Source organism: Micrasema longulum, unplaced genomic scaffold (assembly GCF_059751315.1).
Source record: "Micrasema longulum isolate JH-2025_06_02 unplaced genomic scaffold, ASM5975131v1 h1tg000008l, whole genome shotgun sequence".
Classification (NCBI taxonomy): domain Eukaryota; kingdom Metazoa; phylum Arthropoda; class Insecta; order Trichoptera; family Brachycentridae; genus Micrasema; species Micrasema longulum.
In genome coordinates, this window is record NW_028277216.1 from 536,568 (window position 1) to 553,387 (window position 16,820).

The window sequence follows — 16,820 nt, forward strand, 5'->3', positions numbered from 1 at the left end:
GCGGCTCCTTAACCGCAAAACAATCTCGAGTCTGTTCATTGTTACAGGAGTTTCCAAATAAACAAAGCAGCCGCGTGATGCCCGACGGAGAATAGTCTATTTCACACATATCATCTTAATCTAAACGGCACGGTCAAATTATAGTGGATTGATATTAATTAGATTCGTTTGTACCTATTTAAATTTGATAATATTCATGTTTTCTTTGTAAACTCTGTAGTTAATGATTTTAATAAAAATATCGATAAAAACACCTCAGGTAATATATTAAATTAAAAAAATATATAATAGAAGGGCAGAATGGTGAATGTTACACAGTGTGTAAAGTGGCCACTTAAACAAGCCATTGACAGGTCACACAAAAATACAATATTTGGATAGTATAGAAAAAGTTACTTTTAGTCCTTAAAATTTAGATTGATTGAAATGACAGCTGCCAAACTAATGCCAATAGTGATGGGAAATTACTGATCGCCGATCATGTACCGATCAAATCGATTTTGTCAGTTTTTTCATGCAAACATGAAACTCTGTTTCCGAAAATTGATATAAAAACGCAAAAACAAGCATATTATAGTGTGTTTAACACAATTATTCATCAAAAAATAAGACATTTTTACTTTTTTCATGAACAACATCAAATGATTTATTTTTTTATTTGACTAATTTACGTTGATCAATTTGTCCCATCTCGAACATAAATTCTCCCGAGCGATTACGAAGATACACTTACCAGCCTACTACCTTAAAATTTTTGGTAGGTACATCGATATGTACCAAGGATACGCGTACGCCATGGTACTCACATCTACTTAAGTGACATACCTTCATTTTGACATCATAGTTGAAGATAAGTTCTCCCGAGCAATTGCAAAGATACACTACGAACGCTTTTAATCGTTAAACATACCGTCTTGGTAATTGTCAAAAGCCGTATAAAAATCATATTCAAGCGAGCGTTTTTTTTGCTACAATTGGGATTTTTTAAAGTTTATAATCACTTTGAAGTGGCTTCTTTCTATCACAGAAGCCTATTTAAAATACGAATGAGAACTATTTTTATAAGGTAAGGAACGCGGAGTAACTGGACCACCAGGTGTGGATAAGGATTTGAAGATAATATTCCTGTTGCCAAACAATACGAACTTAGTGATGAAAATATATTTTTTTTTTTTTTTACAGGTGTGAAATAGAAATGACGAAAAAAACGTTGTCGGAGCAGAAGATGACAGTTCGTCAGAGAGACGACATGTGCTCTGAGGTCGAGAGGATCATGGCTGCCGTCGACTCCAAGAGGGAATTCAACAAGGACATAGAAAAGGTTAGTTCTTTGTATTTAGAGCCAGTTTCGTATCGAAACCGGTACATCTCATACATTCTTTACATTCATACGGTAAATCCCTATATTACACAATGTTTTGAGTATGTCCAAATGCTTGCAGGCTGTCTGGATTTTGTCCCAAGAGAGTTATTCATATTTAAATTTGTTGCAACAGAGAGGGAGAACATTTTCAAGAAGGGAATATGGAAGTCTAGTCATTTACAGAGCTTATGACCTGTCATTGGCTGGTGTATGTGGCCACTTTACACACTGTGTAACATTCACCATTCTGCCTATGTTTGAAGATTCACCAGACAATGACAGGTCATAAGCCCTGTGGATGCCTAGACTTCTATATTACCTTCCATAAAAAGTTCTTCTTCTCTGTTGTATTGTGTTGACAGATACATCTCTGGGGTGCTATTCTGAACCACTCTTGTGGCACGAGAAAACAGTTTTTCTCGTGTATTTTGTATGTAAATACTCAAGATAATTTGGCCACGAGAGAGTTTGGAATACCAGCCCTGATGGTGGATGGGAGACGATTCCACAGCGGAGCCGCATGGACACTATCTGAGTTAGATAAGAGAGAGGAATTGTGGATGGGTATTAAGAGAGTGCCTTGAGAATTAGAACGAAGAGGTAAACCATGAACTGATAAGCGTTGACGGAGGTATATAGGAGCGTCAGGACTATGAAATACAGTAAACAGAAGTGAGATGGAGTGATAGTCTCTCTGCTGTCTAATTTTGAGGCATTCCACCCAGACCAGCCCCGATGCTTAAATGTTTATCATGCGTAAGAAAACGTTTATTATATCTGATTTCCCTAGGCACTGAACTTGGTTTGGTTGACAGATGGGCTACACCAAAGACTTGGAGCTCAGCAGCCTGCAGAAGAAGGCCCTCGTAGCCAGCATCGCCATGAACCACTCCCTGGTGGCCACGGGACTGGCAGCCGGAGTCAACCTCAACCAGTACACCATAGACGAAAGGTAGCAACTTGAATTCGTATACAGTCAAACTTGGTTATTTCGAGGAAAGTGGGACCGACTGAATTTGCTCGTTATAAGCTTTACTCGTCAAACCAGAGAGAGGTTTCCTTATAGTCCTTAAAATATAGCTTTATTAAAATAACAGCTGCCAAACTAATTTCACTAGTGATGGGAAATTACTGATCACTGATCATGTACCGATCAAATCGATTTTATCAGTTTTTTCATGCAAACATGAAACTCTGTTTCCGAAAAACAAGTCTATTATAGTGTGTTTAAGACAATTATTCACCAAAAAATAAGACATTTATACTTTTTTAATGAAAAACATCAAATGAATTATTTTTTTATTCGATCAATTTACATTGATCAATTTGTTTCAATATTCCCTTATTTAAGGTATTCTCCATCCCTGTTGTAATTTGTTAATCTTGATGACTCCCGAGGGGGTGAATCCAGTCTTTTGTCTGCGAACATTTGGACAAACTCAAATATTGTAATTGTTACTTATGTTTTTCTTTACAGGGATTTACTGTCTGGTAATGCCGTGGAGGAAAACAAGTTGAAAATAGACCAAGTCCTGACTTCCATCAAGATCAAGTGTGAGGACAGGCTTCAGAAGGCACGGCAGAACAAGGAGGCCGGCGTCTGTAGGAAGCAGCAAATTAAAATACAACTGGTGAGGACCTTTTCACAATACCGTTACATCCACCAGCTGCTTGATCACACTCTACTTATTTTTTGTAGCTGCTTCCTTTTCCTATTAGCTCATTGGTTCACAAACGCTGGATTTATTTAGGAAATTATATTTTTGACAAAAAAGTTTCCTACTCTTGCTTTCAAAAAAGAATGCTGACGCTCATAGGGTAACCGCAAAAATTAAAAAATGTCTTACCAGGTTTATCCAGAAATTAAATTCCATTTGTATTTCTCGCCATTGCAGTGCTGCGATCGTAGTTTTACGCATGCGTGGTACTTACCCTGACACATTGAGGAAGAGTTGATGCCATTATGAGTTGGCTGACTGTTGTGTACGCTTCGTGGTGCTTGTTTGAAATGTCTAATAAAATTGAAAATTTCGCCACTCCGGCCTATCGGCTTAAGGTGAAAAACATTAAATCAGATCTAAATTTCTTGCAACAAAGGGAAAAAAAAATTGTAGAAGGAATATGGAAGTCTTGGCATTTACAGGGCTTATGACCTGTCATTATTATTATGGATAGCTTATATAGCACCATTTTCGTAATATAATACCTCCAGATTCTATAGATTATTAAATTTAAATGAAGCCTTTAAATTTGTAATTTAAAGCTGGTTTAAGTGGCGGCCACTTAACACACTGTAAAATTCCCATTCTGCCTTTGTTTAAACATCCACATTTCCTCGCTGTTGATTTTTGTGAAGATTTATCCAAGATAAAAAAATTGAAAAATTGTTTTTAGGTGTTGCCTAGTGGGTGAAATAGTCAGCCTTTTATATCACAAAAATCAACAGACGAATGAATTGAGGGAATACAGATGTTCACACATAGGCAGAATGGTAAATGTTATACAGTGTGTAAAGTGGCCACTTAAACCAGCCAATGACAGGTCATAAGCCCTGTAAATGCCTAGACTTCTATATTCATTAAATTAAGGATTAAAAAAACTGCCTTGGGAGGAAATCCAACCTGTCTACAAACATTTGGACACACTCAGAACATTGGTGATTACAAAAAATCGTGTACCTTTTTACCTAAATGCTACATAATATGGGTCTCCCCCTCCAGGAGTCGGAGCGGCAGCGCGTGGAGACGCTGCGCGGCACCCTGGCGGGCCTGCGCGAGCGGGGCGCGGCGCGGCGCGGCGCGGGCGCGGAGCGCGCGGCGCGGGCGCGCGAGGCGGCGCAGGGGGCCGGCCAGCGCGCGGCCGAGCGGCGGCGGCGCGCGGCCGACCGGCTCCGCGCCGCGCAGCGCTCCCGCGACCACTGGCTGAGCCAGGACGACAAGTGAGTCGAGTTGGAGATGTGAACGGATGTCCACTATTTTTTTACTACCTATTAATATCATTAAAAATATTTTTTAATTTATAATTTAAAAATCCCTGTGAGAACGGTCATTGCATTGGCCACGCCCCCTATTAATGTTAATTTTAAACTTTGTTCGTAACCGCTAAAAATTTTATAGAACATCGTCACGAATCTTAACTTCACAATTATCAATTTTTTTATTTATTTTTTATTTTATTATTTTTCACGCCCATAAGGCTTTTACATACATGAAAGTTTTACAAAATATAAGTATATAAACAACATTAAATTTAAAAAATACAATATAAAGCAACAAAAGATAGAACAGTGTTCAGAAGTAAAGTTGGTATAAAAAAAGAAGATGAGTATTTTTTTATATTTTTTTTTTATTTCAAAATACAAAAATGTACAAAAACACAATTGTATTCCCATGAGTTAGCAAACTCATTCTGGGATTGATACAATTAAAGATTATCATATAAAAATAAAAATACATTTTGTTGAACATAATTAAAACAAAAATGGACATATCTCGGAGACCTTTTTAAAAACAAATTATAATATATTATTTAACATTAAATCACATGGGTTAAGGGTTATCGAGAAATAATTTGAGGAAATGATTTTTTAGTGTTATTTGATTTCCATTCGTAGACTGGTAAGAAATTGATTTAAAGTGAATAGGCAGGAGGTTATATTGAGTAGAGGCAATGTAGAGGAATTTAGAGGGTAAATGTAGACAGTTATGAGATCGTGTGCGATGGTTATGTATATCACTGTTAAAAGTAAGCGCTAAATTTGAGTTTAATTTATGTTGCAATATTTGTAAAAAGGTGTTAGTTATTTCATATGAAGGTAAAATACTAAAAGGAATTATATTTGTCTCGGAATATATCTCCTTTATGTAAACAACATAGATTTTTAAAAAAAACACAATATAAAGAAATAAAATAAAGGAACAAAATAAAGGAACAGTGTTAAGAAGTATAGTTGGTATAAAAATAAAAAGATGAGTGTATTAACAACATAAATTTAAAAAAAAATACAATATACTGTAATAAAATATAGAACTGTGTTTAAAAGTTAAGTTGGTTTTAAAAAAATTAAAGCAATATATTTATATTTCTATTTTTTTTAATAAGCTAAAGAAATACAATTAAAGGTTTAAAGCAGCTAGGTACATAATGTTATAAAATACAATATGAACAGAATATCAAGTTCTATTTGATAAGGAACATATACATTGATATTTAAAATTTACAAGAAAAAAGACAAAAAAGACATCGATGTTGTTAGCATATTGGTTCGCGAGTACATGCATCCGTCAATCAATGTCAAACATGTCGCATTTTTAATTTATAATTTTTAAAACATTTTTCCCAATATGCATGTTGATTTTGAAAGTACAATTAAAAAAAAAAAAATCCATTTCATATATTTTTATCAGTATTCGTTGTATGTGATATTTCACTATTGTAAACACATTTTATTTTTTATACAGAAAACATAATTTTATTTTGCAAATAAAATTGAGTATAAATTTTTACATCCTATTGGATTACAGGCACAGATGCATATTCTATAGTGGGCTGATCAAATTTCTCATCCTTTGCTCTTGTGAAGAGGAAACCACTTAAAACTATTTTATTTAGAGTCATGTTTATCGCAGGAGGCTAAACTAGCAGTTCACAATGGAGTTCTAGTGCCAACTCTAATGTATGGAATTGGAAAAATGATGATGAAAGTGGGTTAAATGCTGTTGAAATGTGATCCCTCAGGCGAATGTGTGGTAAAACGATGTATGATAGGATACAAATATCGAGATCCGTGAACTGCGTAAGGCTGAGTTAGGCCTCATCGACAGAATCAAGAAAGGGGCGCTGCGTTGGTTTGGACATGTAGAGCGAACGGACAACAAAAGAACGGGTAAGAGGATTTACTATAATGTTGATGGGTGCAGAAAACGAGGAAGGCCGAGAAAGACATGGCACGATCGAGTCCATCAAATACATGTCAAAAGTAGGAATAATCGGCGTGCGTGCATAAGAAGATGTATGAATGCAGAGGAAGCGAGGTCTGTTTGCAAAGATAGAGTGATATGGCGTTCTATCCTCTCTGCCTATCCCTACGGAGAAATGGCTTGATGATTTGTTTGTTTTTTTCTATCCCTACGGAGAAATGGCTTGATGATTTGTTTGTTTTTTTAAACTTTTTTGTTTTTTTATATTTCATGTTCACTAAATTGTTTAGTTTGAATTATTTTATAATATTTCATATTATTTACCACATAATTATTAAGCACTGCTGTGATTATTTCTGTAAATCATTTTTTTGTAAAAGGTTCTTTGAACTGTAAATAAATTGTATTGTCAAAAGTGCTATGAGTCGGCTGGTGAAGATCTGGAAGAATCGCAGTATAACCATTAACACCAAAAAGAGACCGGTGAAGGCCTTGGTTTTCTCAGTGTTCATGTATGGTGTGGATTGTTGGACACTGAGGGAATCTGAAAAGAAAAAAATCGAAGCTTTCAAGATGTGGTGTTGGCGGCGAGTGCTGCGGCCAGACGTACGAATGCATCTATTCTCCAGGAACTAGACATAAAAATACTGATATCCATGTGCAAGAAAAAAATCCTGCAGTTCTTTGGGCATATTTCCAGGGGAGACTCTGATAGTTTGGAGAAAACTATTCTCCTGGGAAGTGTCGAAGGGACAAGGTCGCGTGGACGTCAACCGACAAGATGGAGCGGCACAGTCACTGAGTTATCAGAATCATCACTGACGAATGCCTATAGAAGAGCACAAGACCGTTCCAGATGGAGGGAGACTGTCCATAGACGAGCCATGTCATTCGTTGTCAAAACACGGTTAACGTACAACTGTCAAACGCTGTATCCTTAGCAATATTTAATAAAAAGCAAAGTTTTAACGCACTATTTAACTAAGCATAGTACAGTTCACGTGATTGAACTTGTTTCTTTACTTCTCAATTATCTATAATCTCATTTTGTGAAGTGTTTTATGAACAAAATCGATTTTTTCTATTTTACTTTTGTGATATTCGAGTGTTGTGACATTTCAGTACTGTATTGTCTTTGTTACTTTAAAACTTATTGAACAACAAGTTAGTGCAGTGAAGAAAGATAAATCTAAAGACGTCTCATCAAATTACGGATAATGTGCTGAATTGCAGTGTTTTAAAGAATAAAGGGAAGATAAAAACCGTAAAAATATATCAATAACACTTATGTACTTTAAATACACGTAATTTGACACTTGCCGGTTAGTGGCCTGTAGCTACATTGACAGAGGCGCTCATACCTGATCGTCAAACCTGAGTTCGAATCCACTGCTCGACTTAATTTCGTCTTTTTTTGACAACTCATCATGGACTTACACCTTTTATCAACAATTAACTTAACTCAATAATATTAAATATTTAGTATTTACTATTGTTGACAGATGTCTCTGCGTTCATCAAATTGATCTTAACCAATCTAAAATATTTTAGCTGACACCAACAAAACTAAGAATTGAGCTAAAAGTTGGTTATTTGTTTATTTATTGCATTTATTGCATGCATTATTTAGACATATATCATTTATTTATAAACGCATAAGTGAAGAGTAATAAAATGAATATCATGAATATTAACTGCAATGTATGCTCAAAAACCATAAGCCCAACTAAAACACTTAAATGTTCAAGATGTTACTTAAGTGTTCACTACACATGTGTAGGTACCTCATCAACTATATTTAAAAGAATGTCACAAATATCACGCTCTAACTGGAAATGTGAATCATGTAAAGTGCAAGACCCGCGTTCTAGATCATCTAGTCCGCAAGTGATCAATAAGGAATTAAACCAACCCTTTACAACGCAAAATCAAACAGACAATAGAAATTTTCACTCTGATATTCTACATCTTATTGAAACTAAATTCGATGAACTAAAAAACGAACTTAAATCAGAAATGTCACTGATTAAGTGTTCCATGAACCAAATGAGTGATGAAATGACAGAATTAACAAAGAAAATCTCCCAGTTTGAAATAAAAATCACTAAAGTGGATACACTTGAGGAAGAAATCACATACCTAAGAAATAAAATTACTAAGATTGAAGTGGAAGCCAACAATAGAGACCAATTTTCTCGACAAAATAACATAATAATTAGTGGAATACCCGAAAATGTTAAAGAAAACCTTATCAACCTAACTACAAAAATAAGCGAAGTCATCGGTTGCAGTCTACTAAAATCAGACATAGACTTTGTCACTAGAATCAGCCCTAAAAAACTCGATTCAGATGGAGAAACTAGAAGAAATAAACCAAGAAATATTCTATTAAAACTAACAAAAAGGTATTTAAAGGAAGATCTTCTATCAGGTGTTAAAGCCAAGAAAGGAATAACTACCTCGGATCTTAACATCTCTGGTGAACAACGTAAAATTTACTTTTCTGACCATCTGACCCCTATTAACCAACAATTATTGAAGGAAGCGAAAACGTTTTCAAGAGAAAAAAACATAAAATTTTGTTGGGTAAAAAATTCCAAAATATTTATTCGACTAAACGATACTTCTCCATTACATTTAATTACGAAATCTTCAGATATGGAGAAAATAAAACTATAAAAAGGAAATTCCCCTCTTTTTTCCAAAAATATAATGTTATACATGGATCCTCATTCTTGATTAATTTAATTATCATATTATGTATATTATTATTGTCAAACGATAATGATAGTGTTCATCACACATATATTTTCACTTTATTAATTATTTTTTATATCCAATACTCATATTTCATGCACCTATGTGGAACATTTCGAATTATTCCTCATAACGAAGTGATTACAACCTTATTATTTTTATTGATTCTCATATTTTGTATAATATTACTATTCCTAACTGAAAAGGTCATCTTGATTTCTTTTCAATTTTTTGTTCTACACTATTATTTTGTATCTCAAAGGGCACGACTCTAAAATTATATTACCAAAATGTTCGTGGACTACGAACTAAAACTAATCTTCTTTTCAACTCAATTTTAAATAATGAATATGATGTGATAGTACTGACAGAAACATGGCTATGCAGTAGCATCAGCAACCGAGAAATATTTGATGATAGGTATACCGTTTTTAGGAGAGATAGAAATTATGCAGAAACAGGTCAAAAATTTGGTGGCGGCGTGATTATAGCTGTCCGAAAGATTCTTTTTCCAGACAGTCATTTAAATTGGTCAACTATAAATGAAGATTTATGGGTTTCAATTCCAACTTATTCCAAACATAATATATTCATATGTTCTACATACTTACCCCACTGTCGTTATCATCTTGAAGACATAAAACGCCACTTTGAGAATGTTTCTAGTATTATGTACAAATATCCTGATGATTTATTCATTCTACTAGGAGACTATAATGTACCTAATATAAATTGGAAATCTAATTCTGAGGTTAATTACCTTTCTCCGTGTGAATTTAACGATTCACTTAGCACTAATTTAATTGATAAAATAAACTTTTTGAATCTCAAGCAATTTAATTCCCAAAATAATAGTAATAATCGCATACTTGATCTCATTTTAAGTAACAGTGACCTGTGCAATGTAATAACCTGCGACGATCCTCTCGTTACAGAAGATGTTCATCACAAATCACTTTGTATTGATATCACTGCAAGAATAGAATCAAATGACGCAAAAAGTGGTTCTAGACTTAAATTTTCATATCATTCGGCAAATTATATAGCAATAAATGAACTACTCTCGGAAGTAAATTGGAACGACAAATTTGAGGGACTAGATATAGAAAAAGCGACATCAGTATTTTACTCCATACTTAATGATGCAGTGACTTTATTTGTACCAACTAAGACGGTGAAATCCTGTGAAAAATTTCCAAATTGGTATTCCGCACCACTAATAAAAATAATAAATGAAAAACTTAAATACCATAAAAAATGGAAAACTTATAAAAACCTTGCAGACTATAAAACATTTTCTCTTCTCCGTTCACGCCAGAAACAAGAAGCCAAAAATTGTTATGACCAATACATTGATCAAACTGAATTAGCTATTCAGAAAAATCCTAAACAATTTTGGTCATTCGTTAAATCGAAAAAATCTCTAAGTTATTATCCAACTGAAATGTTTCTTCATGATACAAAGAGTGATAACGTGCAAAGCAGTTGCGAGTTATTTTCTACCTTCTTTCAGTCTGTTTTTATTAATAACGACATTGATTTACCTATTGTGGACTCTAGAAATGTCATTGACATTCAAACTGTAACATTTAATTCTAAATTAGTTCTTAAATATTTAAATGATCTAGATCCTTCAAAAGGAGCAGGACCTGACGGATTTCCTACGTTTTTCATAAAAAGATGTGCAACGCAATTGGCATGTCCGTTATCATATCTTTATAACCTATCATTAAAAGAAGGTAAATTTCCAATGTGCTGGAAGAAATCTCACGTTACTCCTGTCCATAAAACTGGTGATCTACACAATATTGAAAATTATAGACCCATATCTAAAATTTCAATTTTTAGCAAATTAATGGAAAAAATCATCACTGAACAAATTTCTCCAGCGGTGAAGCACTTCATTGATCCAAACCAACACGGTTTCTTTAAAATGCGAAATGTTTCTACTAATCTTGCTGAATTTACAGATAGGGTTCTAAACGTAATGGGCAGCCGACATCAGGTCGACGCTCAGTATACAGATTTTAGCAAGGCTTTTGATAAAATCAGTCACAAAATCCTTCTTCACAAATTAAAATGTTATGGCTTTCACGGTAATCTACTACGTTGGATTGAATCTTATTTAAAGTATCGCCTCCAATCAGTTGCACTATTAAACTATCAGTCTTCATTTAAACAATGCTATTCCGGTGTACCCCAGGGATCCCACTTGGGTCCATTATTGTTTATTCTTTATATTAATGATATGGGTAACGTCTTTAAATTTTCCGAATACAAAATATTTGCCGATGACACAAAAATATACAAGAAAGTTACTTCCCTACAAGATTGTCTTGATATGCAAGAAGATCTTGAAAACTTCTCTACTTACTGTGTAAATAATCAGCTCATATTAAATCCGCTTAAATGCAAAACAATTACCTTTACGAGAATAAAAAATCCGATAGATTATTCGTATTCTCTATCGGGTACAGTCTTGCACCGTGTCCAAGAAATACGAGATCTAGGTGTAGTTCTGGACTCAAAAATGACATTTCAATCACATATTGATAAAATTATTGAAAAAGCATATAAAATGTTAGGTTTTATTATACGAGTATCTAAGCCTTTTAAAAATGATCTAACAATAAAAAATCTTTATTATAGTTATGTAAGAACCCATCTTGAATTTGCGTCTATCGTTTGGAATCCACAATACATTACTTATATTGACAGGCTGGAGAAAGTACAAAACAAATTTTTAAAACATTTGAATTTCCGATGCTCTCTTATATTTCCAAATCATGACTTATCTAGACGTTTTCACAAACTGATTAACCTCGAAAAAAGGAGAACATTAATGGACCTCACATTCCTCTATAAAATTATTAACAGTCTAGCTGATTCGTCCCAGCTCCTAAATAAAATTCAAATTAACTGTCCATCACGTGCCCTACGAAATCACCCAACCTTTAGAATACCTAGTGTCAATACGAACTATTGCCAGAATTCGTTTTTACACAGATCGTGTTCCACTTTTAACAGCTTTTTTAACCATATAGATATATATCATACAGGATTACAATTATTTAAAAATAGTGTATTGAAAACTTTTGAATAAAACTCCGGTTGGTCCCTTTTTCTCTTATATCACTCAAATTACATACATTCATATTATTATTATAATTAAATTTCTCTTTTGAAATTTTGTATTACTTCTAAAATCACTTTAATGAAATTTTATCGACTTCTCTTGGTTTAAAATCTTCTCCTTATATTGCTTTTTCAAATTTTAAATGATTACTTGCCATACTTGTTATTCCTTCTTTATTTTTTCTTTTTTCTCTGCTGCCATTGGCATGTTTTTATACTTGTTATACTTTTAAACAACTTTTAATTACTTATATTATATATGTTAATAAAATCAATATATTGCTGCTCTTACCATAATATGTCATTAATTTTGAAGATGTTTTTTAAATTGACCTAAATTTAAATTTACTGTCTTATATTTCACTTAAAGATTCTTCTCATCGTTTCTTTGAATCCCTTAAAATAAATATGTGTTTATGTTTTTCCTTTTTTAAAAAAAAATGTTATTACTATTTTATTTTATTTTTACATCTGAGTATGTTTTTCATTCTTTATTTCCATTCTTAATTCTTAATTACTCTTACAAGTTTTCTTCATTTTTAATATTATTTCCATTTGTAAATACTCACTACAAACTACAAACCTTAAAATATTTTATTTTTTTTCACTTAAATTCAAATTTTTAAACAACTTTCATTTATGTTTTCTTTTTCCTTCTCTTTTTTATACTTTCATAATTAACATTAGATTTAATTGCTTTTTAATATGGAAACTTCACTGGTCCATTAGAATTAAGTCCAATTGTGTAAAATATTAAACTTTGTAACTGTACTGTATGTTTCCTGAATAAAAGAAAATAAAAAAAAAAATAAATAAAAAAAATAAAATGCCTGGAGTCAGGCGTAATCACCATCCTCAGACATGAGGCACAGATTGAAGAGAGATTATAAATAAATAAATAAACTCTTCAGGAGAAGCCGGCTTGTTGACAGTCATCAACAGGCCTTCCGTTCCACTGAAAGAGTGTTAGTCATTTTGTGTCCCGCACTAACTTGACCATGTAAGATACCACCTCTCGCGTGAGTTCTTTATGAAATATCACCGATCCGATATCGCATAGGTCCTCACCCAGACTCCTGCGTCGCTCGGTTGTCATTCTGCGGCCCTCACGATCTGTTGAATGTTCCAGGTGGCGCACTAAGCTGGAGCAGCTGAGGAGCGAGGAGGACACGGTCAGGCGCACCTGCGAGGCCCGCGCCACGGCCTTAGTCGGCCAGTACTTGTCCCTAGCGAAGACGGCAATGGCCAAATCTAAAGCCTAATTTACATTTTTCTTATTTAACCCAAGTCCTAAGCTTTAGTATTAACATTGTAAATATAAAAAAATGCATGAAGATTTTAATAATAGATTTTAAGAAGATTTTACTATTAATAAAATGCTTATTTAAAGAAAATAATATTTTATTCACACCTTAAAAATTTCTTATATTATAAATGAAAGTGGAATAAAACTGTATGGCCGTCCCCTCAATTTCAATTAATTGCATGTTTAGTGTAATCTTATATCATAGAATTAAGAATAGTCCAGAAACCGCATACGCGCATCAAACAGAAGGCGAGTAAACTACTCTTAAAAGTGCAGTTTTACGTTTTATTTTTTTATTTTTTTTATTATTTATTTTTACATATTTATTTATAGTAATTATTTATACAACAAATTAATCAAGTAGTAAAAGTAAACATATATATTTTTTCTCTTGTTCATCTAAACTGCCTAACTAGGGATAGCTTCCCCGTTCTAAGGCAGTAAATTATGTATTTTATAATAATATTATAAAGTAATTACAGTTTTATCATTATGTGTGCTTTATCAGTCTTAAAAGTAAACAACAAATATCCAGAGAAAACATAAATAATACCAAAATCTCTATATCCTAAGTCCTAAGTCATTACTAGTAAAACAAGAAACCAGCTTACGTCCTTCTACATCGGACAACAATTTCTCTGACTCCCTCCGACCAATATGGATTAAAAATGCAGTCAACACCTTCCTCAGCCTGGCAATCCCACCACATTTCCACGAATCTGGGATAAGGTTGTATATCCTTGGGCCTATATAATATTGCTGCCTTTGAGCCAAAAAAGTATTAACTCCTATCTGTAGAATCAGATCCTTATTGGAGTGTCTAGTATTATGAACATGACAAACCCTTGCGTATTTTTCCCTGTTGAGATGCGTGACCGCTACTGACCTCAATATATACTGTTGACAAATATCAAACACTTGAAATTCTTTGAAGAGCGAATCACTCGGGTGACCCATTAGTTTCTTTGTAGACGTCGCTCAGTACGCAACTCCCGGTTTCAATTCAACTATGCCGTGATGTCATTTTGAAGTGTAGAAATGCAGCTGGGATCACCTTATTGTAGAATCATATGCAGTTTGAGGCAAAAGAATTATTAACATATTACAACAGAGATGAAGAACATTTAAGAGAAGGTAATATAGAAGTCCAGGCATCTACAGGGCTTATGACCTGTCAATGGCTGGTTTAAGTGGCCACTTTACACACTGTGTAACATTCACCATTCTGCATATATTTGAACATCTATATTCCTTCAATTCTTTCATCTGTTGATGTTTGTGAAGTTAAAGAGCTGAAACCTTTATTTATGCAGGTGAGATTCAACTAATTGAATTATTTCACCTACATACTAGGCAACGCCTGAAAATTTCATTTTTTAATTTCTATACTTCTTCATGGACCAGGTAATTTATCAACAATATTTTGAGTTTGTCCAAATTTTTGTAGACAAGGACTGGATTCAACTCCCTGGGGAGCTTTTTATATTAACATATTACAACAGAGATGAAGAACATTTAAGAGAAGGTAATATAGAAGTCCAGGCATCTACAGGGCTTATGACCTGTCAATGGCTGGTTTAAGTGGCCACTTTACACACTGTGTAACATTCACCATTCTGCCTATATTTGAACATCCATACTCCTTCAATTCTTTCATCTGTTGATGTTTGTGAAGTTAAAGAGCTGAAACCTTAATTTATGCAGGTGAGATTCAATTAATTGAATTATTTCACCTACATAATAGGCAACGCCTGAAAATGTTTGGACAAACTCAAAATATTGTCGAAAAGAATTATTATTTTTTTGCAGTCTAGTGGTGGGCAAACTAGCATATCTTTATTTCTAGTGTCGAACCTATGGAAATCTCTGCTTCTTTTCAAATCAACAATATTTTTATGAACGTACATGAAATTTTCATAGATATATTGACATCTGACTGTCGATATATTGATTTTTTAAACATATCTCTGAGCGATTCTCGGGGATTCGTATTGTAAATTGCTTGAATCTACAAAAAAATTAAGAGGGAATAATTATGTTTTCACAAATCGGGAATAGCGTGAAAAGTATATATTTATTTGGGATTTCAGCCCTATGGGAAAATGGATACACTAAATGTTTTCTTGTGCGCGGTAAAAATTGGAGCATTAAATTGTACGGAAAAGTTTCCTGAAAATGTACAAGCAAATAGTAAAAAACATTTTAATAAAAACAAATTACTTTAAACGACGTCACCGGTTCATATACAAATAATATAATCACTAGATCCTCAACACAAATACAAACTAATACCACTTTCTGACAAAGGGATTTTGAGTATTATTCAATTAAAATCCATAACATACTCCCACTATTAAAACAATTAGTAACGAAAAAATGTTCAAAAAGGCTATAAAAAAATGGATAGTGGAGCTAGGTAGAAGTAAAATGGATTGTCTCATTCGCCCAAACCAATATTGAATGAACTGCTCCACAAATGTACAGCCTATGTTATTTTTTTATCCTTTCATTAAGTATTTTGTAATATAAATAATATAGATGTACATAAATTAATTATAAACATAAATACGTAGTAACATATTACAACAGAGATGAAGAACATTTAAGAGAAGGTAATATAGAAGTCTAGGCATCTACGGGGCTTATGACCTGTCAATGGCTGGTTTAAGTGGCCACTTTACACACTGTGTAACATTCACAATTCTGCCCATATTTGAACATCTATATTCCTTCAATTATTTCATCTGTTGATGTTTGTGAAGTTAAGAGCTGAAACCTTTATTTATGCGGATGAGATTCATCTAATTGAATTATTTCACCTACATACTAGGCAACGCCTGAAAATGTTATTTTTTCAATTTCTATACTTCTTCATGGACCAGGTGGATTTATCAACAATATTTTGAGTTTGTCCAATTTTTTTTAGACAAGGACTGGATTCAACTCCCTGGGGAGCTGTTTATATTATAGCAAAATATTGTTGATAAATACGTGGTGTTTAAAACTGTCTGAACATTTTGTTAATTATCTCTGTTTATTAAGTTAGTCTTCTTTGTTTATTCTCAAATGTAGAATTATTTAAAAAAAAGTATATTGAGGTCACATCATTTTTATTATTAATCATTGTTTTTAATGGAAAAAAATCTGAATAAATAAATTAATAAATATGAATCAACCTATGATAAGAGAGTTATGGAAGATTTCCAGTTTGCTCGCCGTGGATGGACCAATGGGCTGAATTGATCGAGAATAAGCGGAAGAGAACCTATGATGTCACACGCTGAGTTATTTCAGAAGTACAAAACTTCAAAAAATCTTAGCGCTTACAATACGATATATA

The 16,820-nt window shown here is 33.4% G+C and overlaps 1 protein-coding gene across 1 annotated transcript in view; it reads left to right on the forward strand.

Annotated features, from left to right (window-relative positions):
* Positions 1-13,499, forward strand: part of Ndc80 (kinetochore protein Ndc80) — a 31,183-nt gene extending 17,684 nt beyond the window's left edge. The window contains exons 10-14 of the mRNA XM_088230233.1: positions 1,183-1,321; positions 2,179-2,315; positions 2,841-2,994; positions 4,084-4,301; positions 13,304-13,499. Coding sequence (XP_088086359.1) covers positions 1,183-1,321; positions 2,179-2,315; positions 2,841-2,994; positions 4,084-4,301; positions 13,304-13,436 — 781 coding nt within the window. The 3' untranslated portion in view covers positions 13,437-13,499. The remainder of the gene's footprint in view (positions 1-1,182; positions 1,322-2,178; positions 2,316-2,840; positions 2,995-4,083; positions 4,302-13,303) is intronic.
* The last annotated feature ends 3,321 nt before the right edge of the window (positions 13,500-16,820 follow it).